This window comes from Saccharomyces eubayanus, chromosome VII, assembly GCF_001298625.1.
Source record: "Saccharomyces eubayanus strain FM1318 chromosome VII, whole genome shotgun sequence".
NCBI classification, from domain to species: Eukaryota; Fungi; Ascomycota; class Saccharomycetes; order Saccharomycetales; family Saccharomycetaceae; genus Saccharomyces; species Saccharomyces eubayanus.
This window is the reverse complement of record NC_030982.1, coordinates 732,099-758,205: the sequence shown is the minus strand read 5'-3', so window position 1 is coordinate 758,205 and position 26,107 is coordinate 732,099. Positions and strand designations below refer to the sequence as shown.

Genomic DNA, 26,107 nt, shown 5'->3' with positions numbered 1-26,107 from the left:
ACTTTTATTGAAAAGCGTATAAATAAGTATGAGTGTTTTATTTTTTTTTATATACTTACATGCCACGGAACACGTTTTTACTAGCCCTTCTTCTATTTTCAAATCTAGCTCTTGATCTACCGTTGTCCTTCTTATTACCGTCCTCATCAACATTTTCTTCGTCCGATGAATTTTCAGGACGTTTGGTTTTACTGTGTCTATCCTTTTTGCTCTTTCTTTGGGGAACAAACGTAAGTTCTGCTTCACCACGATGATTACGATGTAAGATAGATTCCTTAGACTTCTTCCCATCTTCCTCTTCGTGTAATTCGCCGACTTGTTCACCGAATGTAACATGAGCACCTTCGCCCTCTTGCGTTCCCACGGAAGGACCTGCTTTCATTTCATTCATAAATCGTTCACTTTGTTCCTTTTCTTTCTTTCTACGTACGATTAGTGCTCTTTGCTTTTCTATCTTTCTCAAATCCTTTTCACTCAATTCTTCCTTATCCACATTCTTCTTTTCTTCATCATCAGATTCTTCATCTTCGTCAGATTCCTCATCTTCGTAGTCATAGTGACCCCTGCTGTCCTTCATAGCGATTCTTTCCTCATCAGATTCTTCGGCAGCAGTCAAGGCTCTGATACGTTTAGCAGCACCTTCTTCTGTTTCTTTGATAGATTTGACTGGGTTCAATTGCTTGAAATCATAATCATCTTCATCAACTTGAAACTGCTCGTCCTCAAACATTTCTTTGAAACGATCATCCGTAAGAACCTTACCGGCAACTTTATCACCACGTTTTTGAGATAATTTATCAACCAATGTCTTGTTGACTTTGACTTTAGGTTTTTGAACAGCACCTGAGCTTCTAATTCTGGATTCTCTTTCTTTTTCAATTCTACGTCTAATTTCTCTTTCCCTTTCATCTTTGTATGCATCTGGATTAGCAATTAATGAAACCTTATCGTAAAGTTCAGTGTTGATAAAGAAACCATGCATGTATGCTCTTAATACACTGGACCCCACCAAATGTGTTAAGTTCAACTTCTTGACATCATCTCTTGTAATGAACCTGTAATTGGAGTAAACTGTGTCACTTGGTTTTTCTTCCAATTCTTCTGTGATAGAATCCAAGAATGAGCACCAACGTGGAGATGGTCCCAAACTTGGTATATAATATGTGTGCATTGGAATACTTTCATTAGCTGTGAAAAACATACCTGTACCTGGAACATGTTCAATATCATTGATATCAACACTTGGCTCCATAGAGGCATATGCTTTGCCGTCGAGTCTATCCCATATCTTGGCGATTCTCTTGTCACATGTTACAATCTTATTCTCCGTGCCAACATCGTCCAACCAAATGATTTTTTTAATATCAAAGCCATAACCTTGGTCCTTTATCATGGAGGGCTCGGATGTACGTAGATCGTAGAGGTACGAATAACCGTTTGATGTACCACAAGCAAAATTCAACCCATCATTACGGAAACTGGTTGTAGTAACTTGAAATGGTTTATTATCAATACTGTTTTCTAAGTACAGTTTGGAAACACGAGAACGTGACCTTGGATCCCAAAATTCTACCACATTCTTTTCTGTTCCTGCCGCCAATAACCCGTTCACTTGATTGATAGAAACATGGTTGACACCCTCGGTATCTAGTTTGAAGGGATTCAAAAATCTACCTTTTTCTAAATTCAATCTGTATAGTTCGTTACCGCTGGCACCAACATATAGTTCACAATTCACATTGTTGTAGACTAAACTTCTTCCAAATTTAGGAATTCTTGTGGTATAATGTAGCCCACCTTTGTTTTGAAATTGAATACTTCTGTCATTCTGTAAATGTGCACTTTTGGTCCAATCATCAGAAAGGATGGTGAAATCGACATTTTCGGCATCTGTATGTCTATCAAATTTTAGCGATAAATTGGCGAAGTCATAAACGTGAATTTGGGGTTTGTATGTACCAGTAGCCATACAATATTGTCCATCCTTACTTACCTTGATTTTATTAGAAGCTTCGCTAAATTCAAAATCTTGGATTAATTCCACTCTGTTTTGATATTCTAAATCATTTTTCAATTGTCTCTTACGCTTTTTAGCAATCCAGTCAGGTAATGATCTCGAAACGTTTGTACCGGAGACTTGATACACTGATACATCGTTGGCAGATGTAGACTTCAAAACCATTATGTGCTATTGGAAGATCTGTGTTGGTATCTTTGGCTGATGTATAAAAAAATAATAAAATATACGTTATTAATTACAACAGATGTGATGAGATGAGCTTAGTTCAAAAATTTTTCAAGTTTTTTCTTTTTTCCTGTTCTTCTATAAGTATGTCATTCCGTTACCCGAAGGAGCAAAGTGACATAAATAAAGATATTTAAAGGCATATAAAAAACTGATCGTTATGTGAATAGTCAAATTGCTGGACAACGTTTCTTCGACTTCTCCGTTGTAATCACACTACTTGAGTCATGATTAAAAGTTAAGGGAATTAAGAGCAATAAAGTAAGAGCAGGCATTTCGTAGCAAAAATTCATCAACAGACTCATTGTATGTAAAACGTGTATAGAAAGTGTACATATATTTAAAAGTATACTAAACTTAAGCAAAGTGCTTCAAGATTTCTTCGGCGGCGTGGACACCACTCAAAGCCATAGCTCCGAAAGTTGGACCCATACGGTTCAAACCATCTAATTCGGCAACTTCCATACCGGCGAAGTACATGTTGTCAACACCTTCGTAAGAACCAGAGTGGATAACGACGTCGTGTTCGGCGTGGTTCATGTCCAAACCCTTCATACCACCCAACTTTTTGTTTTGGTCAATGTCAACAATTCTCTTGGCACAGAATGCACCGAATGGACCATCGTGACCAGTGGTAGACAAAATAACACCGTGCTTCTGGCTCAAATCACGGGTACCGTCATTTTTGTAACCGGCCAATTCAATGACGTTAGGGTCCATGCAACATTGAGTACCATGAGCCATGGTGACCAATGTCCAGTTTGTGACAACACCAGCAACGGTGACTTCACCCTTTTCAGTAGGTGGTCTGGTAACTAAATCTTCAACACAGGTGGCGTTGAATAGTTTGACATTTGGTAGTTGCAAAACCTTTGAAAGAACAGTGGAGATGAATAAAGCAGCATGTTTAACAACAACATAGTCACCTTCGTCTTCATAAGGAATTTCTAACTCTTGTAAAAACAAATGAGCTGGTTTTCTCATAACCATGGCACTGAACAATTGGCCACCCAACCAGCTCCCACCACCTGGTGCGACTGAACTTTCAATAATACAGACCTTCAAGTCTGGTCTGTTCTTAGCAATGACGTAAGCAGCAGATAAACCGGAAGAACCAGCACCGACAATAATAACATCAGAGACGGCAAACTTGTCAAGGTCCTTGAAATAACGAGAAGTCATGGCACGGGAGACGGTAGACTCACGGATAGGAGCAAACTTGAAATCAGACCAATCTTCATTCTTAACAATATCAGATAAGCAATGAGTAACTGGGGTAGAGTTCAAGTGCAATTGAGAAGTGGAAGTAGTGGTAGAAGTAGCAGACATTTTTTGATAGTTGTTTGTATTTTTTTGCTATGATTTATTATTCTTTATAAGAAGAGCAGTTACAAGAAAGTTGAGCTATTGATTTTAAATGTGACTACTCTTGTATTTATATATCCTCTTACAATTATTTTATTCGCAAATTAAAATCACTCCCCCCCATGTGTATCAATTACCTCTCATAACAAGAATTATTTATGTTTGGAATTGGTAACTAATAGAATAACTTTTTAAGTTGTTTTTAGGGATTACTTGATTGCTTATCTTTATTTATGTTCTTTTTTAACCTATGTAATTATTAAAATATATTTGATTTAGAAAATGACATTAAAGGATGATGCGTCTTATGAAAACCTCAGGAAATAAGCTTGAGACCGACTGTCGTTTTAAACGTCCCTCAGAAAATCAAGCAGCGGAGTTTATGTCTTGGCGTTTGAATCCGGGTTACCGAATGATAGAGATTTGGTGCACAGATACCACTAAATAATTTCCATAGCAAGAAAGTGTCAGAACACTCTGCTGTCTCCGAACGTAAATGTATACGAAAAAGACTATGAACGGAAAATGACCAATAAGGAATTTCGTGGCTGGGGGAATGATCAAAAATTCCGCTGGTTTCATGAAATTCTTGGCTTCATCGTAAAGTAAATGAAGGAGAATATGCATGAAAATATGCTTTAGGGGAAGAAAAAAATACAAATGTGTATCCACACTTCGTCATTATTCAAAACCTAGCTCAACTTTTATTCAGCTATTTGCCAGAATAAAGAATTTCTAAAAAATGAGCGGTACGAGAATCGAACCCGTGTCCCCACCTTGGAAGGGTGGGATGATAACCACTACACTAACCGCCCGTGATTTGTTATTCACTTTGAAAGAGAGCTGGTATACACCATTTGTAGTTGTGGTCAAATTTATCAACGCACAATTACAACGTGACATCTCGTGAACCAAGTTGTGTTGGCGGTTAGTTAGTTGGTAAGTTGTAAAGTAAGAATAAGCAGTTCTTTCTTAAATCATATAAGAGATAATAACCATTTAAATTGTATGATGACTTTTGGGATTCCATTATTTTTAATGATATAATATTATGTATATAGATTATACCCGAGATTCTCCTCATGGATTTAGGAATCCACAGAGAGGAATTAATAATTTTGCATAATATTATAAATGATTCTGTTCCTCTTTTTATATGTTGTCATTCATTGATCCTATTACAATATCAATCCTTGCGCTTCAGCTTCCATTAATTTNGACGACACTTTGAATCTTAACTTACTGGTCTTGTAATTTATGTCATCTTTTAACACCGTATATATTAGTAATAGATGGACAATAGTTGAATCTTGTTCCAACATTTTCTATGAGATCTTGCGTTGGTTATACAGTAGACATATGTGGTACCAATTTACAGGTCAACAGCTACTAACTTTCAGAGTGCTCAAAAGTATCTTTTTATAGTGCCGTTTTTTAAATACGGTTTTTTTTTATTATTTATTTTCCCTTTGAAAAGATTGAAAAAAGAAATCAGAAAACTAAAGATTAATTGAAAGAACTGACACAATACAAAAAACATACGTAGTCATTTTTCAAAGTAAACTTAAGAGTTTAATAGTAATACAATAATATATAATCTAACATAAAGGAATTGATCAATAGGATAGAATAAAACCATATAAAAAAATGATATTTATGTCCTGACAACATGAAAGCTTCATGKGCAGTCTCTATCTCAGCGTTTTATCTCAATGATTTCTCTTGACCACGACTGGCAGCGAAACGTTTTAGAGAGTTCTTCAACCAAAATCTCATTTATATATTACCAACAGGCTAGTACCAGATAATTTCTGCGAGACGCTTAGAGCCGCATTCCTATTAAAATACCCCGATGAAAGCATTGATACATAAGGAAGACCGTCTACGTACTTACTCCCGAATTTGGGTCCATGACCCTACAAATGATTAAGATCATAACCCGTAACAGACTGTATCTCTTGTTAAGGCTGACAACCAAGTTTTGGTGGTTGATTTTCCCGGTAGTGATTTATTTTTTAACTCACGACAATGAAAATTTCGAACTTTTACAATCTCCCGTCAAGATATTCTTCGGGAAAGTATATCCAGCCTGCTCCCAAGTTGTCAAATTGGGGTTATAATAAGCAGCTAAATGATCCTGTATGTAATCATATGTTGGATAGTCTTCTGGATCGCAAGTAATCGAGTTAGAGCCTTTAGGCTGATACAATCTGACGTAGTCTATTGACATTGTAACCGGGAAAAATAAGTATTGCCAATCAATATAGGCCCAATTATTAGAGATACCCAGATTCATAACGGCCGACATTGGTTCTTTGCTAATTCTTCTCCAGTCAATATTACCATTAGGATGTAAAGAGGTTGAATAAAGAGTGAAGGTTGGATTTTCTCCCACAAACCAACGAATATAACCATCATCGTCATCATTGAGATATTCAATAGCGTATTTTTGGAAATAGCCGGCCTCCTCTCCGAATTCGTACCAGCTAACATTTAAAGTAGAAATCGCAGAGACGGCTTGTTGAAAGGGACCACCAGCATATGTGTTCATCGTTGTTGTTGTGAAATTGTAGACCTCAATGAAATCATAATCCGGCATATACCAAATATCAAACGGAGCGATTTGCAAAGATTGAGATGCCACACCAACACCTAAAATCGTGTCAGCTTCACCTTCTAAAATATCGATTTCTGGTGCTCCCCTACCAACACCTTGATTGGGGTGATCTTCATCATCACAAGTACAAACACTTAGCTTCTGACCCGGCAGAAAAGAAATACCGTCAGGAGAACTTTGATTCGGTGTTATACCACCATCACATGCTTCATAAGAATAAGGCCAAACGCCCTGAGTGCTGGCCAAATAACCTGGTCTACCCAAATTTCCCATGGTCCACATACCAGGCCACAGCCCTGAAATACGACCATAGTTGGGTAGATTGGCAGAAATTTCCAAAGCGCCTTCAGTGAAACACATTTTATTCCAACTTTGAACCATACCAGATCTGTAGTAAAGGCCGTGATTTTTGAATGCATCCATTCTCAGTGTCAAAGTACCGTTGGAAGTTGTAACGGCATCTGGCGAATACCATTCAAGATCCTTAGTGGCATCGTAGTGAATGTCAGGAGCTGTCCAAAATTGATCATCACCATCGTAAAATGTTCTACCATCAGCATTAAATTCATCGGAAAAGACTAACTCCCATTTGGATCCGTCTTTGGCCTCTCTTGTGCTGGCACTATCGGGTGTATCTGGATCAACCAGAGTTGTTCTGATGGCAGCAAGTTTAGGATATTGGTACTCTGTCAACAACTTTGACGTGCTATTTGAAGATGAGGTATTGTTCGTACTCGCTGGATGATGATGGTCGTGGTACACAACCCCAGAAAATGTAATGGCAGGTAAAACAATGAATACGACTACAGCAGCCATAAACAAGAATAGGATACCTAAAAGACCGAGGAAGGATCTTCTGTCCATATGTTTAAAATCTTCAATAAATCGTCTTTTATCTAGTCTTGCTTCTTCCTCATCATTTGGATTGTGAATATAGTCGTCATCTTCTTTCTCATCTAAAGTCAACGGAAAAAATGATGCTGGATAACCACCAAAGGGTGAAAAATCTTGTTCACCCAAGAATAAATTAGTGGAAGATAACGAAGAGTCATGAGCAGAAGAAGATGAACCAGTCATATTCGCTCTTTTCTTTTCATTGATAAGGTTTTGTGATTGAGATTGTGCCATTGGAGTATGCCTCGTGCCTACTAATGGGTACCTATCAAAAGGTGGTGGGGACTTGATCAGGCTATTATTGGAAAACGTACTCATGTTATTGGAGGATGGATGAGACGGCAAGTGTCTGTCCGGCAGTTGTAAATGTGATGCAAAGCTATTTTCGTTACTACTGCTTATGATATTATTATTGTTGTTATTGTTATTGTCATTGCTGTTGTGATTGTTGAAGTTATTAGCGGACGTTAAATTATTCTTGGCGTAATAACCTTTATAGTCAGACATTCTTCGATCATTCCTTACAGGAGAATGTTTTTCACTAGCAAGCAGAGAGGTATCGCTGTTCGGGTCATTATTGTAGTTCACAGATGAAGAAGTGGAATATTCACGTGCTTTGTTCTGCTCATCCTCACTGGGCGGGATATAGTCTTCATCGAACTCTTCACTTCCAAGAAAAGGGTTACCGCTTCCACTAACATGGCGATCGTCTGTGGGGTCCACCGACGAGCTTTCCCTTGATTGACCGTTCGAGGAATAGAAGGAATTTTCACTTTCTGCAATACTATTCCTACTGTTGGAATTACGATTATTGGTAAGGTTTCGAACAGACATTTTTATTTGTTGTTTCCCGTTTTTCTTCTTATCCTTCTGGTGTTGTTAGAGAAATACCAAATAATGTTGTTTGAGAATATACTATTGGCAGTAAGCTTTAGTCTGCAGGTGTTTTTTTTTTATCTGTCTTCTGCTTCTTTATCTTATTTTTTGCAATAAGCGCTAGCGACTGTAGTAGTTTTATCGAACTTCTTCAGCTTCTACCAACTACGTAGAATTAAACGAAGAAATAAGTTAGTTGTTTTCTTGAGACTCTTGTAAATGTAAACGCACTTCGTAACTGGGATAGTCTGAGTAGCTAATACTAGAGTACGTTGATATATTCCTCTTCTCTTTCTTTTTTAAGCTTTTTTTAGCAATGCGGATTTTTCTCCTTTGAGGGTAAGGTCTCCCTATTTTGGTCTGCTTTGAACGGTTCGCAGAGCGATATCGTTTGAATGCAACAATTAGAAAAAAAAAGGGACACGACTACAGAGCAGAGATGTTTAGGTATGGTAGCAGCGACTAGAGGGAAAGCTTAAGTGAGAGAAAGAGCGTGTGATGCGCTTGTTGGGAAATATATACTAGACGACGCAGGAAATTTATGTTCGGCGCAGCCTCAATAGGCCCACATTGACCTGGCTAATTACACAGTAGGATATTGATAAATTTCCCCGTTTGGGCACGCATTCATTTGTTTTCCTTTTTAAAACAGCTCGGATSGTATTTGTTGCGGCACCCACACCCTGCGGTAGGACCCGTTTACCCGTTTAGGGCGATGGCCCAGAAAAAGAAACAAGCGCACGAGGAGCTTGTGCATTAGCAAAAAAATTTAAATGGACGAGTCCGGAATCGAACCGGAGACCTCTCCCATGCTAAGGGAGCGCGCTACCGACTACGCCACACGCCCATGTTTTGTATGAGTGTTTTGTTGTCTGGTGCGTTTATCAGCCAACTGATATAGCTGATGCAGAAACCTACACAACCGTGCGCAATTAAAGTATAACATTCCGTGAATCAAGTTGTATGATAGTTTCAACTTGCCGTTTACTTCCTCGACACCTTCAGGATTGCTGAACTACCCCGGTATTACCCAGTCCGTAATACAACACTCATTTCGGACGAGATGATCAACTTATTCTATTGAGACGTTTGCTGTACCATTTTTTAAGCCCTGCGTTCGCCTAACTGAAGGTTGGCTTATTATACAGGACTTGGTTTTTTGTTTTCTCTGTCGGTTTTGTTTTTCTGTTGGTGTAAGGAGTCAGGTAAGAATCGGATGGACGGGCAATGATTGCTTGCGTATGCTTTCCCTTTTAATTGTGCTGGTAAGCTTATGACATATCTTAACACTGCACACAATAACACCGATTAACACTGCACACAATAACACCGATTAACATGAACAAAATCTCCGATTTCTTATACAAGTCTGTCTTCCTCCTATTTTGGAACCCCTATATACGTTGTGGGAAAATGAATACATTTGATGGTGTGATTTAGTTCTACGCATTTCCTTTAGTAGAAAGCGATCTTTGTGACACATAGGGTTTCAAGCTTACTTATATATGCTCTCCATTTACCTCTTTATCACACATGACATAATAACACCTTTTGTTCATGTAGTCGTTTGCATTAGTTTCGTAAAGTAAATATATTATGGTATATAAAATGCGTATGTTTATTTATTTAGTGTCGTACAATGCGTCACATATTAATCATATGTCTTCGATAATAGAATTGCCCCTGGGCGATCTAGTTAACAGCTCATTGTACCTATCAACCTCTTCATCTTCAACGTCTTCTAATACAGGTGAAATATGTTTTTTTAAAACGTTGCTTGTTATTGAGGAATCTGAATTTATTTCAGATCCACTGTTTATACTTTCATTGTCGCTTCCAGTGACATCAACATTGCTAATGTTGTGCCTTACTTCGTTCTTCGAAGTTTTTGGTTTGTTGGATTCCTGTTCTTTTTTTTGCTCCGCTCTCCTAGCTTTTTGCTTTTTCATTAAAGATTCCTTCTTGGCTTTTAGTTTAGCTTGTTTTTCTTTTTTTTGCCTTTCTTGATTCTCCTTTGCTAATTTTTCCCTTTTTGCTTGCCTACTCTCTTCTTGCATCAGCCTTTCTTCTTCGATCCATCTTTTTATTTGTTCATCTTTGGTTGGTGATGTTTCTACCATTTCTTCCTTTTCCTCGTCCTCTTTTTGGGGAGAGGGATAGAATGGTTCAACTTCTTCTTGAGGCTGTTCTTGGGGTACTTCATTTTGCACCATCTTTGGTTGCTGAGAGTTCAATAATACATTTTTTCTTTCATGCTTAACCAAACCAATCTTTAAAAGAGCATATTTGTCACTGGAGTCATCATCTATATTTTCGACGCCACAGCCAATAACAAAAACATCCTCAAAAACTTCATCCAAACAGAAATCTTTGGATATGTTATCCTTCTTACTCAATATGCTCAATTCATCACCTCTATGATTCAATTCTATTTCGTAATCTTGAAATAGGTCTTTGGCAATTTTCTTTCCGATAGCTTTGAAGTCTAGATCTTCTAATGCGGATCTTAGTAAGGCATTTTCATCAAATTCATCCTCAACATAGTATTGGTTTCCAAAAAAATCTTCAACGACGTGGTAAGTTGGTCTGTAGCGACTCTCCTTTAATTCACCCAGTTTCTCATTAGCGTACTTTGAAAAAAGTGAATATGAAATATGCTTATACAAGCTTAGATTATATCCGTTTGGCGTTTCCGAAAGTGTATACTTTAAAATTGGCGATTGAGCTTTACTTCTTCTTTCTGGTGCTCCTTTATTTGCTCTTACGGCCCTTCTTCTTTTACATTCTGGTTGATAGTTCATTGGAGAGTTGTATTCAAAATTGTGAGCGGACTGGCTGAAAGTTGGCAATTGCTCGAAAACGCATGGTGAGTTAAATACGGAAAACATTGTTCTTTATTGTAATTAGTAGCTGTTGATTACTATTCCTTTTAAAATATTGTATCTACAATTTTAGTTGTTCTTAGTAGTTTTCTCTTATATATAATTACATTACAAAGTGGATAAGCTGAGACTAAAAAAGACTCATTTTGTAGCTTTTATATACTTGTTACCTTTGATGGTCCCTGTTCATTTGCCACTTTCTCATCCCAGATATGAACCCTTCTATCAAATTCTTAATCCTTCCACACTGGGCGGCTGTTAGCGCGACTTAGCTAGAACGAAAAAGTCGTAGAATGAAAAAGAATAAAGAGCACTGGGAGTCGCCGTCCGGGGCCGAACACTGCGGCCTTTCCCGAACATTCTAGAAAAATAGGAGAAAGTGTCAGTAACTTTCGGACCACAGACGGGGCGAAATGAAAAACAAAGGTATAACGGCCAATAGTGCTCCGTATATTATGATACATAAGATATACAAGATATACAAGATATACACTATAGCATGCACTAATGATGAACACCTAGAATTATTTACCCTGTGAAATAATCCATAATGAAACAAACGCTCCCTCTCCATGTCACGAACCGGAAGATACCGCGTAGCCATTTTGGTCTTATGTTGTATAGCAAAATACCGCAATTGTCACCCACGAGATCATTTTTCTCTGCATCTAAACCTTCGCCTCTTTTAATATACCTTCTTGCAGGACAACCCTTCCAAAAATTCCACCATTTGAATCGCTGACATAGAGAAACTCTTTCCATATTTTTGAACAATGGGCCTCTTGGTCCATCAATGTATTTCCATTGGAAAGGGCACCATTTCTGTCTAGGGTCCTTTGCAGTTAGTTGTTTATCGCCCCAAGAACCCTTGAAAGAAAGCCAGTCTAGCCCCATTTCGGTTTCCTCAACACCACATGGGGTTATAGTTTCCCCCACTGTAACAGTATACGCATAAAAGTTCAAAGAAGGATCCCATAATGGGCCTCTGTCAGTAAAATCACTCAATGGCATAAAGAAGAACGGAACATCGTGCGAATGCTGACCTACTGATGCGTAATGCGCGTGCGTTCCTCTTGCACTGAAAATTACAGGTTTCTTGATGGCTTCGTTTGTCAGTTTCCCATCAATACGGCGTAGTCTTTTGATTTTCTCAATGGCTTCAAACTTATAAGCAGTACCGCCACCATGGGCACTCATCCAAAGATACCGTGGTTCCCCTTTATAAAATCTAACTAAAGAGTGCTCCCAATCTCCTACGTGATTACCCCATGGTCCAGAACCCATTATATAGGGACCCCAATTGAATGGGTAGAAGTAAAACCAAAATGCATCTACCCAGCCATTCCCCTTATCGACAACAAAAAGAACGGCGGGTGCCTTCTTGATGTGGCCCGTACCATATTCCGGTTGTTCTCCCAACAACCACTTCGGATCCTTGCCAAAATCGTCCAAACTTGTCATGTAAGTACCTTCGCTCGGTATCCGGTCATACGTTCCATTCTGTAATTCTACTGAATAAGACTCCTGTAAATCACTTAAGTCATGGAGGCTCTCTTTGATAATGTTTTCGCCAGTATGATCCCGCAATTGGAATTTTTTCACAAAATCCTTGATATCGGCTGGCCAATATTTTTCTTCACTGTATAGGTGGATCAAAGGGCTATTATCGATAACATATTGTGGCACATTTCCTTTTTGGTCCAGACTTCTATTGTCCTCAGTAACTTCAGATGGATGTAGCGGGAGCGTGTTTGAAAGTATACCATTATTCCACGAATCATCGTTGATGCCTATAAGAGCCTCTTCAAATGGGTCGTCATCCAGCCATGGCACGAGTACGGCATGACAGGGTATCAACAGAGCTACCATAGACGTTACAAGAACAGATAGCCTTGTTCTTTGAACAGCGGATTTTCTGTCCTGCTCATAATGTAGAAGTTGCATGGCCCTGCTGTTTTAATTCTGTTCCCAATTTCAGTTATCAATATTTTCTTTCCCTTTATTGTTTTGATTAAACTTGCGAAGCCAGTGAGCATTTGAGGATTTCGTATATATTTTAAGGTCAAACGAAGGCTTCACAGCTTAATAGAATCCCTACAAGTGATTTGGTTACCCGTATCAATCTACAAAAAAAACCTTTTAAGCTGGTAGATTATATTGTGGCTTCATGAACAATCCTCAGCACAATAGAAACATCATTTTATATTGCAAGTACATATCCTTGTATATATATTTACAGAGTAAGTATTGTTACAGTCTTATCAACTAGATAAATAGACCAACAGTCCATCATATGAATTGTGATGTTCGTGTCTCCACTTCTTTAGGAACTTCGCTAAGCGGGAAAACGAACCTTCGTTTTGATCCCGTATTTTCTCACAAATGTCTACCGCTTTGTATCTGTCAAGGTTTTCATGGTTGACCAAGTGAATATAAAACTCAACTATTGATTTCCTTTCCTTGTATAATGCTTCACAATTAACTCTCCAAGACTTATTGCCAGATTTGTTCATTGAGTGAACGCATTGATTGCCGTACTTGGGGGTTGGAGTGAACCATTCAAGAATTATTCCTTCTATTGTATCTATAGAATTGTCCAGCATGAAAGGCTGTTCATCAGCATCCTTGTTTTCTTGCAGGTCTTGTTCGAGCGCTGGTGATACCGAACCGGAGATGGGTTGACGGTCATCCTTATCTTCTACAGGCTCCGCGTATTTACCACTGAACCTAGGCTTCTTCGAGATATCGATATCAAATGCGACATCTTCTGTCATATGAGATTGCGATCTCTTCAAAGTCGAAAGTGGCGTAGCATATGTATTAAATTTTTGTTCAATGATACGAGCAACTTTTTCTTCGAGAACTTTATCTAGTGAAGCGTTTAACTTCAGCTCGAATTGTTCCATTTGATCCTGTAGAAAAGTGGTTATCTTTGAGTTGATGAGTTCATTTATCATAGATTTCAATTGTTCCTGCATTTCAGGATCATTTTCATCTTCATCTTCATTTTCTTCATCGGCATCGTCGTCACCATTAGCTTCTTCGTCCCTTTTGAATAGATTCGAACCCTCTGCTGAGGAATCGTCTGAGGAATCCGCGATTGAAAGTAACCTGATTGGTTTTGGCCTCTTTGCCCGGCGTACATTATTTGGTCCATCCCCATTTATAGTAATTTCCTCCTTCTTTATAGGCTGGATATCGCGGATGTATTTATCAGAATCACTGATTTTAGATTTCTTGATCCTATCATTTAAGGTGTCTTTGAATAGGTTGAGTTGATGTAGAATATAACCTCTTGAAGATTTTTTCATTTCTAATTTTTCAAAAATTTTATTAAACACCGATAATAAGATCTGGAAGTTAGACAGTGTTTGAAATTGAACAAACTCGAAACTTTGTTCCTTTAATAATTCGCTCATGTGAGCAGTATCAATTTGTGCCATTTGAGATGGACCTTCTGATTCTGCTCTTTGGGGGACACGCGAGTCTGGATTACTAGTCGTTGACAAAGACAACTGCGAAGGTGGTTCAATTAAGAGGTTGCAAAAATTCGATTCATTTTTATAAATCTTATTGAAGCCCGGCAATATATCGAATGGTAAAGTGTTGAGACCATTTGAATGTATTGTTTTATCATTAAAGTAAGATTGAAAATCGGAATTCCCAAAAATTGGATCCTGAAATATATCATGGTTCGGGAAGTATTTGAAAATCCATGGCAAGTTGCTCAGTAGTCTTTCTCGCAGTTTCTCCATTAATCCTAGAAACTCCTTTGCATCCTGGGACAAATCATTGTAGCCGTGTCTTTTATATTCGTCAATTTCAGGAAAGATCTGAACTAGCAAATCCTTTGGAGGCGATAGTGGGTCCTTATCACCGGTTTTAGAATATGAAGTGTAAGGCGATTTGAGATTCATGACTCTTTTAAAATCGAATGGAATTCTATCTGGGAATGCGAAAGCCTCAGGTTGTTCTAACCAATTTCCATGGGCTTTTTCATCAAAGAAATTTTGAAAAACGGTTTCGTCCCAGGTTGGGTAAACCAGGTTAGATTTCTTAAAGTATTCTCTCCGTTTATAAGGTAAGTGACAATACCTAAATACGGTGGTATAGTAGTTACTAAAAGTCTCTTCTCTTGGGTAAGTGGTCAATGACTTGCCTCTTAGTATGGGCAAGTCTTGTAAAAGCGAGCCATCTTCATCAGCGTTCAAGTTGGGGAAGCCATCACCTTTTGAAACAGATGGTATACCATAAAATCTCAGATACAGGTATGCTGCCAGTGTAGTTTGAGGACAAATAAAGGGACAATCCTGTGGTAACAGTGCTACGAGTTGATGATGACTCGACATGTCTTTGTTTTCCTTTGTGTGAATAGTTTTATGGTATACTATAGAGTCTTTGTCTGTTCGGCCGACCTTGAGGGAACCAAATCGTATTTCAGACCTTTCCTCAAACGATAGATTCAAGTAGCTTCTAAATTGGAAATCTACCAGAAACCTTAATTTTTCGGAGCAAGTTTTAAAGAATTTTTCAGGAAGATGATTAGTTTGTGGATTCCATAAATTCAGAGAGACTTTTAGTAAGGGTGGGCATAACACCTGAGTGTTAGTATTATTTGTTTCGTTAGCGGTTATTGCCTTCTGAGAATCTAGCCAGTGTGTGTGCAGCTTTGTGACTAGTTCCAGATATTTGGTGTCTATATTAGCATTTGGATTGTTATGCACTTTACATAATTTAGAAAGGAAGTTTAAACTTCCAATGATTTTCTTTAAAGTAGCGATTTTGAACGAATTTTCTTCCTCATCATCAAACTCTTCATCTTCTTGCTTCTCTTCAAACTTATCATCCGTTATCAACGTGTCCAGTAGGAACCAATGTATGAGTTCTGCGGATATGGGTAGGTCTTTATAAGGGACGCTATTTGTAGAATCATCTTCCGGTGTCGGTATAATCTGGTTAAGCTGGCACCATTGTATGTATTTTGTATAGTAGGTTTTGTATTGGTGAGCTGTTCTTGGTTTCAATGAGTCCACCAACTCTTGGAACTTATCCTTCGAAGACATAGTGTGTTGGTTTGGCTGTTCTTCCAGGACACTTGCCAACCGCAATAGGAAAAATATCGATGATCTATCTCGTATTTTCCATTTGTTTTCTTTTGGTTGTTGTATATGCGGGAAAATCAAAAATGGCTATGGAAAGACGCGAAAAACCTTAATGAGGCTTGGGCAGGGTAACGAGCTGCGTTACCTCAGGACAGCCCTAGCTGGACATTGGTATTTGCTATCCAAGTCAGTAATGTAAGCGTTTCCGTAAGTGACGTCCGTTGGGGGATGGTGTGCAGACGAGCGTTAAGTTGTTTCAGGCTCCCTCATGAAAGTCTGCTCCACTAACTCCCCGCATAAAGTCGGCAGCAGCATGCGCCGGTAGTGTTTCTTTAACGTATGACGTAGCAACTCTAAATAGAAATGCGCTGCAACAAATTCCTTACAACCTGGCGAAACAGACACGCCCTACGCCAAGAGAAGAACAAGGCTATGATAAAATCTGATAAGATACGGATTTGCAAGGGCGGGCTGCAAAACCCCTTCTCAGATGCACCGGATGCACCGGGTGATGGTGTGCTTTGCTTTGTTTATATGAGAAAAAAGGGAGCCGCCCATCAACTCTATATACATGCGAGTCACGACTGTGCCAATAACCGCCGAAGGGGAAGAAAAGGCAAGAAAACGAGGACTCGTCTACAACTACCAACAGTCAAAGGCACCTACCTACCTCCATAGAGGGCTGATTGCGCGTTTTGACCACATCCACACAAATACCCGCCTCCCACCTTCACCAGCACCAAAGAGATACAGTAATGGCACCCTGAGGAGAAAGACAAGACGGCTTGCATCAGCTTCGAACAACAACTACCCAACGTTTTTGCTCCGCCCTTGGCCGGCAATCAAATCTCACTCAAAAAATCCGGTTTTGGTGCCTGGCTGTACACCCTTCCCCTGATTTCATCCGGCCATTTAGCCGCCGAAAGCACGCCACGCCGACGCCACAAGCCGGAAAAGCAACGAGGCTGCTAGACTAAGCAAATTTGCGCTTAATTTTTTTTTTCCGGCGGTTCCGAGTGATATATATTGCGTGGTGTGTCTGGAGAAACTTCTGACCAAAAAACAGCGCAAACTAACAAAAAAAACCCCGCAGAGAATGGGCGCGCTCAAATTCCCTCGGGTGGCCCACTGTTTGGCCGCAGCGCGCCTGCCTGCCGCACCAAACTTTAAATGCGAGAGCGCATGTACGGCGGACGTCGTGGAAAAAGAGACGCGTGCGCCTCTCTTTTTCCGAGGGACATATTGTCCTGGTGCCTTCTGGCACCGATCTCTCGAGATGATTTCACAGCCGTTAAATTCATCGAAAGAAAAATACAAAATCGCAGCAGCGCAGAACGAAAATAAGTGTCGCGTCGCTCTCACTGAACGAGTCATTTGCTTCGCTGCTTAGGCATCCGGAATTTTTAAGCACATTATAGGGTTTTCTGGGTATCCGCCAAAGGCTACTGCCATCCGTATTCACTTTTTTTTTTTTTTATTTTTTTTTTATTTACTTATTTATTTATTTATTTTCCTCTTTTTTTTTTTTCTTGCTATATATATACATCATGCATACGCCCTTTTCCAGTTTTTGTAGTGGTTCTGTATTACTATTTGTATGTTTTGTTACTCGCTTATCACACCAAAGAAAAGTAATACCGTTCTATTGTTTGTGTTTATAGAGAACAATATACAACAACACCTCCCCTTCTCCCCTCCCCCTAATAATATATTTAATATTTTTCTTTCTTTCAATTTCAGTTTCAGTTTCAAGTTTCAAGTTTAATTAATACGTCTTTTTACTAAAAGCACTGCTATTATTCTTTATTTATAAATCCTACTATTTTTTCCCCCATCGAATTTCATTTTAATTCCCTCTAATAACTAATTACAAAAAATATCACACAAAGCAAATATGAGTGATCAAGAATCTGTTGTTTCATTCAACTCCCAAAACACTTCCATGGTGGACGTTGAAGACCAACAACCCCAACAATACGTCCCCGCAAAAACCAGTTCTCGTACAAACCAATTGAAGTTAACCAAGACTGAAACAGTAAAGTCTTTACAAGATTTAGGTGTCACTTCGGCTGCCCCGGTGCCTGACATCAATGCTCCTCAAACTGCTAAAAATAACATTTTCCCAGAAGAATATACTATGGAAACTCCATCTGGACTGGTTCCAGTAGCCACCTTGCAATCCATGGGTAGAACCGCCACTGCTTTATCTCGTACCAGAACGAGACAATTGAACCGTACCGGTACCAATTCTTCATCCACCGGTAAAGAAGAAATGGAGGAAGAAGAAATCGAAGAAGGTGAAGATCAGAGCGCCGAAAACGAATTGGACCCAGAAATCGAATTCGTCACTTTTGTCACTGGTGATCCTGAAAACCCCCACAACTGGCCCGGATGGATCCGTTGGACCTATACCGTGCTGCTATCCATCCTGGTTATTTGCGTTGCCTACGGGTCCGCTTGTATCAGTGGTGGGCTGGGAACCGTCGAGAAAAAATACCACGTCGGTTTGGAAGCTGCTATTTTATCGTGTTCCTTAATGGTCATCGGGTTCTCCTTGGGTCCTTTGATCTGGTCTCCAGTCAGTGACTTGTACGGTAGAAGAGTCGCTTACTTCGTGTCTATGGGTCTTTATGTCATTTTCAACATTCCTTGCGCATTGGCCCCAAATCTAGGTTGTCTTTTGGCCTGTAGGTTTTTATGTGGTGTCTGGTCCTCCTCCGGCCTATGTCTCGTTGGTGGGTCCATCGCCGATATGTTCCCTAGTGAAACTAGAGGTAAAGCCATCGCTTTCTTTGCCTTTGCTCCTTATGTTGGTCCCGTTGTTGGCCCATTAGTCAATGGTTTCATTTCTGTTTCCACCGGCCGTATGGACCTGATCTTCTGGGTCAACATGGCCTTCGCAGGTGTTATGTGGATCGTGGCCTCTGCTATTCCAGAAACATACGCTCCAGTCATCTTGAAAAGAAAGGCCGCCAGATTAAGAAAGGAGACCGGTAACCCTAAGATCATGACTGAACAAGAAGCCCAAGGTGTTAGTATGAGCGAAATGATGAGAGCTTGTTTGTTAAGACCTCTATACTTTGCTGTCACCGAACCTGTCTTGGTTGCCACTTGCTTTTACGTGTGTTTGATTTACTCTCTATTATATGCGTTCTTCTTCGCCTTCCCCGTCATTTTCGGTGAATTGTATGGTTACAAAGATAACATTGTTGGACTGATGTTTATTCCAATTGTTATCGGTGCTCTCTGGGCCCTAGCCACCACCTTTTACTGTGAAAACAAGTATCTAGCAATCGTCAAACAACGTAAGCCTACACCCGAAGATCGTCTGTTGGGTGCCAAGATCGGTGCTCCATTCGCTGCTATTGCCCTTTGGATTTTAGGTGCCACCTCTTACAAACATATTATTTGGGTTGGGCCAGCTTCAGCCGGTTTAGCTTTTGGTTATGGTATGGTGTTGATTTACTATTCGCTAAACAACTATATCATTGATTGTTACGTCCAATATGCATCCAGTGCTTTGGCCACAAAGGTCTTCTTAAGATCATGTGGTGGTGCTGCCTTCCCATTGTTTACCATTCAAATGTACCACAAATTGAACTTACACTGGGGTTCTTGGTTGTTGGCTTTCATCTCTACTGCTATGATTGCTCTACCTTTTGCATTCTCTTACTGGGGTAAGGAATTGAGACATAAACTGTCCAAGAAGGACTACTCTATCGATAGTGTCGATATGTAAGCTAATTCAAGGGTACGACCCAGTTAAATGGTCATTTAGGGTCAATGATATATAAAATGCAAAAAGTAACGAAATATTCTCAAATATATTCTGATAAAGTAAATTTTAATAAGCTATTAAAGATAAATAACATTTAAAAAAAGAAACGTTGGACATTTTATACGCTTTCTTAACACGACAATGGAAAATATTAAAATTTCAGTTCTATAAGTTCTGGGACGTTTAGGCGTACACTACCATAGTCTCGCGATGCCTTTATTATGAAGAGATACTATTGGCTCTTCCATAACTCATCGTCAACTAGCAACCACTGCGGCTCCCATCCATAACTTTTATTTTACCTCGTGCTTAATATATAAAATAACCAGGCACCCAAAGTTCTTCCTACCCTAAAAAAACAATATCTCTCTTTATGAAATAAAACTTTTTGCTCTTTATACATTTACAATTAGCTATGTAGTCGGATATTTCAATGCCAAAAAAAGGCAATCAATTTATTCATTAATATAAATATCGAAAATCCCACCGGGTGCAAGAAAGATAAGTACATTGACAGACGTGTATTCTATGTATCATTTTCTCAGCGCCTCTACAAGTTCCTTGGTAAACGCAAATTTATTGAAGCATATTCTTTAAAAAATGCTATTAACGATATCACTACCGATAGTAGAACCAGCGCCAAATATAGCAGCATTTCCTAACTTGCTACCAAAACTTTTGAATGCACTACTAGCCCCGCTACTTTGGTGTTGTTGTGGCTGCTGTGGCTGCTGTGGCTGCTGTGGCTGCACTGGTGGTTGCACTGGTGCTTGTGGAGGTGGTGCATACTGTTGTTGTGGCTGTTGGTAGTAATTAGTAAAAGATGGAGGAAAGGGTAAAGGAGCTTGCTGTTGTTGAGGAGGTGGTGCTTGGACGTAACCCATTGGAGGAGCGTAAGATGCTGGGGCTTGCTGTGAAGAGTATGATGAGACTACTGGTCCATAAGATGGAGGCGGCGCACTAGGACGAGATATTTTAGAGCTTAAGCTACTTCCCTCAGTCTCAGGTGAAGCTGATCTTGCAAATGCAGGTTTTACATAGTTTGCAGGAAATATACCCACCCTATTGTTCGCTTTGCCTCTATACCAATTAGGGGAGATCTTCTCTAAAATTTGAATTTTATCACCTGCTTTCAAAGGAAGGTCGCCTTCTTGTTGAGCTTCAAAATCATATAAGGCTTCGGCACACTCTTCTACGGATGCGTTGTGGAATGTCCCCGAGTTTCCGTCCCATTTTTCAGGCAGCTTACTATTGATCAAATCGAAGATGTCGTCTGATATAACTTYGGACTCCTTTAAAAAGTCCAATTCATTCCTTATACTCTTCAATGAACGATTTATTAGTGATGCAGACATGCTTTTTTGTTGACCTGCTACGTGATATCAAAATATTGGAGTGAGGAATTATATTTTACACGACCGGTGAACTGCAAGCCTTTTTTTTATATCTGCTTCTCGAGAAATTTTGATCTAGAAAATTCCGCAAAAAAAGCATCTGCAGGTCTCTCTCTACAGGAAGGTAAATAGTAATATTAGTAATTTGCATTTTTTACTTTAATTTTGAACGTATGTTTCTATGCGTACACATTTATATAAGCACGAAATTAAATAATACCTTAAATTCTTATTTCATTTCTTCGTCTGCTTCTTCATCCTCATCCTTCTTGGTGATGCCGGTCTTCACCAGTAGATCCTTTATTTCTTGAGGCTTGAAAATCTTCTGATACACTTCTCCATCATTGACGCCCTTTCTAATAGTGGCAAACTCTAACCTGTCGTATGTCAACGCGCTACTGTCGGTAGTTTTGGATAACGTTTTCAAAGCCAAGTCAATTGCATCATCCACCTTCATATCATCCTTGTAATCCATTTGAAGTAGTGTTTGTGCTGCTGAAGTGTTAGCACCAACACTGATAGCCTTCCAGCCTGTATAGTTACCCGATGGATTGGAAGTATACAGTTGGTAACCGTATCTATCATCATGGCCAGCGTAGATAAATGATACACCGAATGGTCTTAATCCACCATGTTGCGTGTAACCTTGTTTTATATCACTCAATCTTCTTACTAAAATCTCCACAGGTATGTCTTCGTTGTAGCTTTTTAGGTAGTTTTGAGCGTGAACTCTAGCTGTATTTATCAGAATTTCAGCATCTGCAGTTAACCCAGCAACAGCGACAGCAATTTTATCATTAAGCTTGTATAGTTTTTCCGTGGAAGTGTCTTGCTCCAACAAAGTACTTGTGACTTTACGCTCCGCAGCAAGAACAATCCCGTCAGATGCCATGATCCCAATTGCGGTACCGGCATGTGAAATGGACTCTAGAGCATATTCAACTTGGTATAGACGTCCCTCAGGGGAAAAAATTGTTGTCCTGGAATCGTATCTTCTGGAACCCATTCTTAGTGTTACTTACTCTTTTTGCTAATCAACTAATGCAAACCACACTGATAATCACTTGGGGTATTACGCAATCTCTCCATTCCGCCTTGGTAAGATTCCTTATTTTATATATATTCCATCTTTTTTATGCTCTATTCTCTACAAATTTTTGCCACCTGCAGGGTAACGAATATTTATTTGGTCTCAAGTTATTGATAGATGGTCAAAAGTCATTAAAAGGGTGTATAAAGGACACGTAACTAAAGTACCGATCACTCGCTATCCCCCATGTCGAGCTCAGCGAGCGTTATATATTCGTGAAGTGGGATCGGCTTGTCAGCCTTTGGTAACGGTAAAATTTTATCGTCATGAAACACCACTCTTCGCCCCGGAGCCACCACCTGCGTGTCGAAAGAGTAATCAGTTATGAAGCTACGCAATGTACTGATAGCGGAATTATCGTCTTTGTCAGTAAGGTTAGAAGGAAATAGGCTCAATATTTTCATGTTCAGTGTAGAAATTGACTTTGTGTTTGACTTCTTTGAGTCAAGGTCTTTCTTATCTTTATGTTGAACGGTAACATCAGCATTGTCATCTTCTTCCATGGCCAGCCTTGATTTGATCTGAAAGAACAAATCTTTAGCTTCGGGCAGGATACCAATCCATGTCATCAGTAAAGTTTGAAGCTCAAAAGTGCATTCAGACTTGGTGAAAAAAAACTTGTCGTTCGCAATGAGTGTCTGCACCATGTAGCAAATTAGCTTAACTAAACCCAGGGAGTATAGAGAAACCTTATCACCGTCTTCACTCTCCTCTTCGGTGTTTTTTGATGATAGGAAAATGGCTGCGTTCATAAAAAACTCTTGTAATAGCATTTTGGTTTCAATATCAGACAGCACAATCGGTCCTTGTCTTGAAAATGGAAGACCGGAGGTATTCTCGTTCTTCTGCTTTTTCTTTAAGATCTCGTATATCATATCATCTTTTCTATCTTGATCACTGGCTTCCCCGGAAAATGGGCTCCCACGCAACCCCATTATCAGCTCAAACACATAGTATATCAATGAGTGCTTTAGCTCTAAATGAGTAAGAAACCATATTAATATCCTCCTATAACCGGTACACATCAACATTTCGTCCATTAGCCGCCAAGCAACGTCATGATTAACGTATAGCATCCTTTCAAATGCAGATTCTTCAGACCATATTTCATAAATATCGTCTGGTGTTGTTCTTCTTAGCTCTTCGTCATTTGTTTTGTCAGAAGTGATGCCGGTATCCCCGCTTTGGATGTTTTCACCTATGCTAGTGAAGTTGGACCCCAAATCAGCTAAAATCATCTGATCCTGTTCGTTTCTTACACATGATGCAACTGAACGTATCAGTAATACGGACTCCTCTCTGCTCAATTTTTCAGTTGCACCACGTAGAGTCAAGTTGAATATGATATCTAATTTAGGTTCCTGGATGAATGAATAAGATGGCGAATAGTATAAATTAAAATCTTTGGGGACATCTCTCCAGTCTTCGCCACTGTAGTCAAATTCAAACGTACTCCTTGATCTAACTGAAAAAGGATTAATCGATGAGGTAGCATGATTGGCGTTTGTAGCGGCTGTATTCGATCCTGCATTTCCATCACTCCGCATCTCGTCTTTCATGCTATCATTGTTTGTAGATGCAAATGCCCCATTTGCTCCGTCTTCTGCTACCAATTTATCATCATTAAAGATGCAATTGCATCTTCTTTGGTAAAAGCCATTGTGGATACTAGTCTTTGCTTTTTCTCCTGAGTTCACACCTTCTTCCAGCTCTTCGTCACCGCTGTCAGAAAAGGATTCATTATAATCTTCACATTCGTAATCAAACATATACCTGATATCCTCGTCAAATCTATCACCCGATTGCAAATCAGCAAACAAATCAGTAACGTCCTCGATATTTGCTCCTAGGGCAAGTAAAGATGCAGTGTGCGATCTCAAGTCGGCATATAATGCGCCGTGACATAACTTTCTTCCATAGGGTGACATGAATGTATTTAATGACTCGTGTTTGAAATCATGATCATTACTTTTCACTAGTCCATTGAGTACAGTAGCTATCACAGATCTTAATGCAGCAGCTCCACGAATTGTGGCACGAACCATAAGCGGCGTTTCGTAGGTACCTTTCTCTTCTTCTATTCTATCGATTTCCAAAGCCAGAAGTATAACACACGATAAGTTTTTCCATAATGATAACAAGGAAAACAGAAATGGATTCAATTGTATGGGCACCTCTTCATATAACTTGTAGATGGTATATACTGCCAATATATCAATCATGTAAAGTAATTCTAAATCCTGAGTGTTTAAACCGTGCGGTAACCATATATGCAGTTGTGTCCTCCAATGAACTGTGTCATCTGTATTGTTTATTGAGTTTAATTTTTCAAAACCAAAGCAATTTAGCCTCAACATGGTAGCATCTATAATTTTCTGCATGTTAAAACACGTATAGAATTTCCAATCATAATGGTTATTGTGTTCCTGGGAGGTTTCAATTGATGGATACATTAAACCCAGAAAGAGCTGATAAAGGAAGTCTATAGATATAACGTGTTTGTCATTTGGGGTAGGTTGTGTCAACGGATCCACTAGGCCACATAATGTAGTAAATTGTTGTTCCAACAGCGGTGTCATTACTGGGGTAAGATTCAAGATTTTGAAAAGAAGTTCGTGTCTCAGTAGAGAATGCTCCATAACATTAGGTATTTGGAGCGTTCCATCTTGGTTTAGTTCAAATGAATATATTTGCTCTTGATCATTAACGGTTCGATGTATTATTGTGTCTTTCGGCTGTTTCTGATGGTTATTACTCTTACCAGTGTCATCAACGATACCAGTACCATCAGGATTATCCTCATGGCTGTCCATCAATAGATTGATATTATTATTGAGTTTAGAAGTTATAGTTTTCTCCGCATTAAAGGAATACCAAAAAAAATTACGGAATTCTATCATCCTATCATACTCTTGCAAAGTTCTCTTGAATATACGTGCAGATTGATCAAACGTGGAATTGCACGTTATAAAACCTTCTATACGTCCACTTATAGCGTACAAATAGTCTTTTAACATGTTATACTTTTCATTGAGTATTATGGAGGGTAGATTAACCTTAGAAACAATCAAAAAGCTTAGCGGGAGTTTATATTTCGGAAGGTTGTATCTGTCAATTTGTAAAGGCGTCGTCTTGTTTGCCAGTATAAATTTCAAAAATTTTAAGAAAAGGACATCATCCTTTTTCCAACTTAGTATTATTGAGGCGTAATTCGAATCGTGGTTTTCAAATGACTTTTCCCAGGCTTTTCTTTCCTTTAAAGTAGAAGCTTTCATCATCTGTAGAGCCGATTTCCCCGCTTTCGTAGTAAATAAGGTAACCGAAAGGGCCTCAAACAATAGTGGAAACCTTATTTCTTGATCGTTCAATATGGTTTCATCATACAGTAGTTTTTCTAAATTTTCTACCGATGGGGTATAATGTTTGTCTTTTAGCAATTCCTGCAATGAAACGAATTGTGCATAATGATGCGCATCTCCCAGTGGATCGTCAACGCCACTGGCTAGGGTCTGCTTTTCAACATCATTACTGGCGCTTTTCTTTTTGTTCATCATCACCTTGGTTTAACCTTCAACTACGTTATGAAAAAAAAACCTTGGAAAATGATTGTTTCAAGTAATACACTTGACTGGCAGAAGTAAGTTCAGTATCACCGTTAGCTACTGTATATATAATACAGGTTATTCTCCCCAAGTACGAGCTCTTTATTACGTATAGACATGTACATACAAATGTGCCAATATACGCATATATACGTGCAATTTGTTAAAGCGTTTGTAATAATAAGTTTATGCTGTCCGGGTAAGACTAAATTCCGCCACCAATATAAAACTAGCCGCCATCACTAGTCATCCATAGAGCTAT

At 39.1% G+C, this 26,107-nt stretch overlaps 11 protein-coding genes and 2 non-coding genes across 13 annotated transcripts; 1 reads left to right on the top strand and 12 right to left on the bottom strand.

Annotated features, from left to right (window-relative positions):
• Positions 1-55: 55 nt before the first annotated feature.
• Positions 56-2,182, bottom strand: ENP2 (ribosome biosynthesis protein ENP2; the record flags this gene model as incomplete). The annotated part of the gene is made up of 1 exon (XM_018365252.1): positions 56-2,182. The coding sequence occupies one exon, from the start codon at positions 2,180-2,182 to the stop codon at positions 56-58; it is 2,127 nt and encodes a 708-aa protein (XP_018222352.1).
• A 420-nt stretch (positions 2,183-2,602) lies between these two features.
• On the bottom strand, positions 2,603-3,574 carry THI4 (thiamine thiazole synthase; the record flags this gene model as incomplete). The annotated part of the gene is made up of 1 exon (XM_018365251.1): positions 2,603-3,574. The coding sequence occupies one exon, from the start codon at positions 3,572-3,574 to the stop codon at positions 2,603-2,605; it is 972 nt and encodes a 323-aa protein (XP_018222351.1).
• Positions 3,575-4,353: 779 nt separating this feature from the next.
• DI49_2106 lies at positions 4,354-4,425 on the bottom strand. The gene has a single exon. It is a non-coding gene; the product is annotated as a tRNA-Gly (tRNA).
• A 1,205-nt stretch (positions 4,426-5,630) lies between these two features.
• On the bottom strand, positions 5,631-7,955 carry SKN1 (beta-glucan synthesis-associated protein SKN1; the record flags this gene model as incomplete). The annotated part of the gene is made up of 1 exon (XM_018365250.1): positions 5,631-7,955. One exon carries the CDS (start codon positions 7,953-7,955, stop codon positions 5,631-5,633), a length of 2,325 nt encoding a protein of 774 aa, XP_018222350.1.
• An 816-nt stretch (positions 7,956-8,771) lies between these two features.
• On the bottom strand, positions 8,772-8,844 carry DI49_2104. Its single transcript has one exon. It is a non-coding gene; the product is annotated as a tRNA-Ala (tRNA).
• An 808-nt stretch (positions 8,845-9,652) lies between these two features.
• On the bottom strand, positions 9,653-10,885 carry BTN2 (Btn2p; the record flags this gene model as incomplete). Its single annotated transcript, XM_018365249.1, has 1 exon — positions 9,653-10,885. The coding sequence occupies one exon, from the start codon at positions 10,883-10,885 to the stop codon at positions 9,653-9,655; it is 1,233 nt and encodes a 410-aa protein (XP_018222349.1).
• Positions 10,886-11,407: 522 nt separating this feature from the next.
• On the bottom strand, positions 11,408-12,823 carry VPS62 (Vps62p; the record flags this gene model as incomplete). Its single annotated transcript, XM_018365248.1, has 1 exon — positions 11,408-12,823. The coding sequence occupies one exon, from the start codon at positions 12,821-12,823 to the stop codon at positions 11,408-11,410; it is 1,416 nt and encodes a 471-aa protein (XP_018222348.1).
• Positions 12,824-13,140: 317 nt separating this feature from the next.
• On the bottom strand, positions 13,141-15,942 carry CBF2 (Cbf2p; the record flags this gene model as incomplete). The annotated part of the gene is made up of 1 exon (XM_018365247.1): positions 13,141-15,942. One exon carries the CDS (start codon positions 15,940-15,942, stop codon positions 13,141-13,143), a length of 2,802 nt encoding a protein of 933 aa, XP_018222347.1.
• Positions 15,943-16,893: 951 nt separating this feature from the next.
• Positions 16,894-17,355, bottom strand: DI49_2100 (uncharacterized protein; the record flags this gene model as incomplete). The annotated part of the gene is made up of 1 exon (XM_018365246.1): positions 16,894-17,355. The coding sequence occupies one exon, from the start codon at positions 17,353-17,355 to the stop codon at positions 16,894-16,896; it is 462 nt and encodes a 153-aa protein (XP_018222346.1).
• Positions 17,356-17,875: 520 nt separating this feature from the next.
• On the top strand, positions 17,876-19,720 carry TPO2 (spermine transporter; the record flags this gene model as incomplete). Its single annotated transcript, XM_018365245.1, has 1 exon — positions 17,876-19,720. The coding sequence occupies one exon, from the start codon at positions 17,876-17,878 to the stop codon at positions 19,718-19,720; it is 1,845 nt and encodes a 614-aa protein (XP_018222345.1).
• Positions 19,721-20,352: 632 nt separating this feature from the next.
• On the bottom strand, positions 20,353-21,114 carry LSB1 (Lsb1p; the record flags this gene model as incomplete). The annotated part of the gene is made up of 1 exon (XM_018365244.1): positions 20,353-21,114. One exon carries the CDS (start codon positions 21,112-21,114, stop codon positions 20,353-20,355), a length of 762 nt encoding a protein of 253 aa, XP_018222344.1.
• Positions 21,115-21,382: 268 nt separating this feature from the next.
• PRE9 (proteasome core particle subunit alpha 3) lies at positions 21,383-22,159 on the bottom strand (the record flags this gene model as incomplete). The annotated part of the gene is made up of 1 exon (XM_018365243.1): positions 21,383-22,159. One exon carries the CDS (start codon positions 22,157-22,159, stop codon positions 21,383-21,385), a length of 777 nt encoding a protein of 258 aa, XP_018222343.1.
• Positions 22,160-22,413: 254 nt separating this feature from the next.
• On the bottom strand, positions 22,414-25,797 carry CAF130 (CCR4-NOT core subunit CAF130; the record flags this gene model as incomplete). The annotated part of the gene is made up of 1 exon (XM_018365242.1): positions 22,414-25,797. The coding sequence occupies one exon, from the start codon at positions 25,795-25,797 to the stop codon at positions 22,414-22,416; it is 3,384 nt and encodes a 1,127-aa protein (XP_018222342.1).
• Between the last annotated feature and the right edge of the window lie 310 nt (positions 25,798-26,107).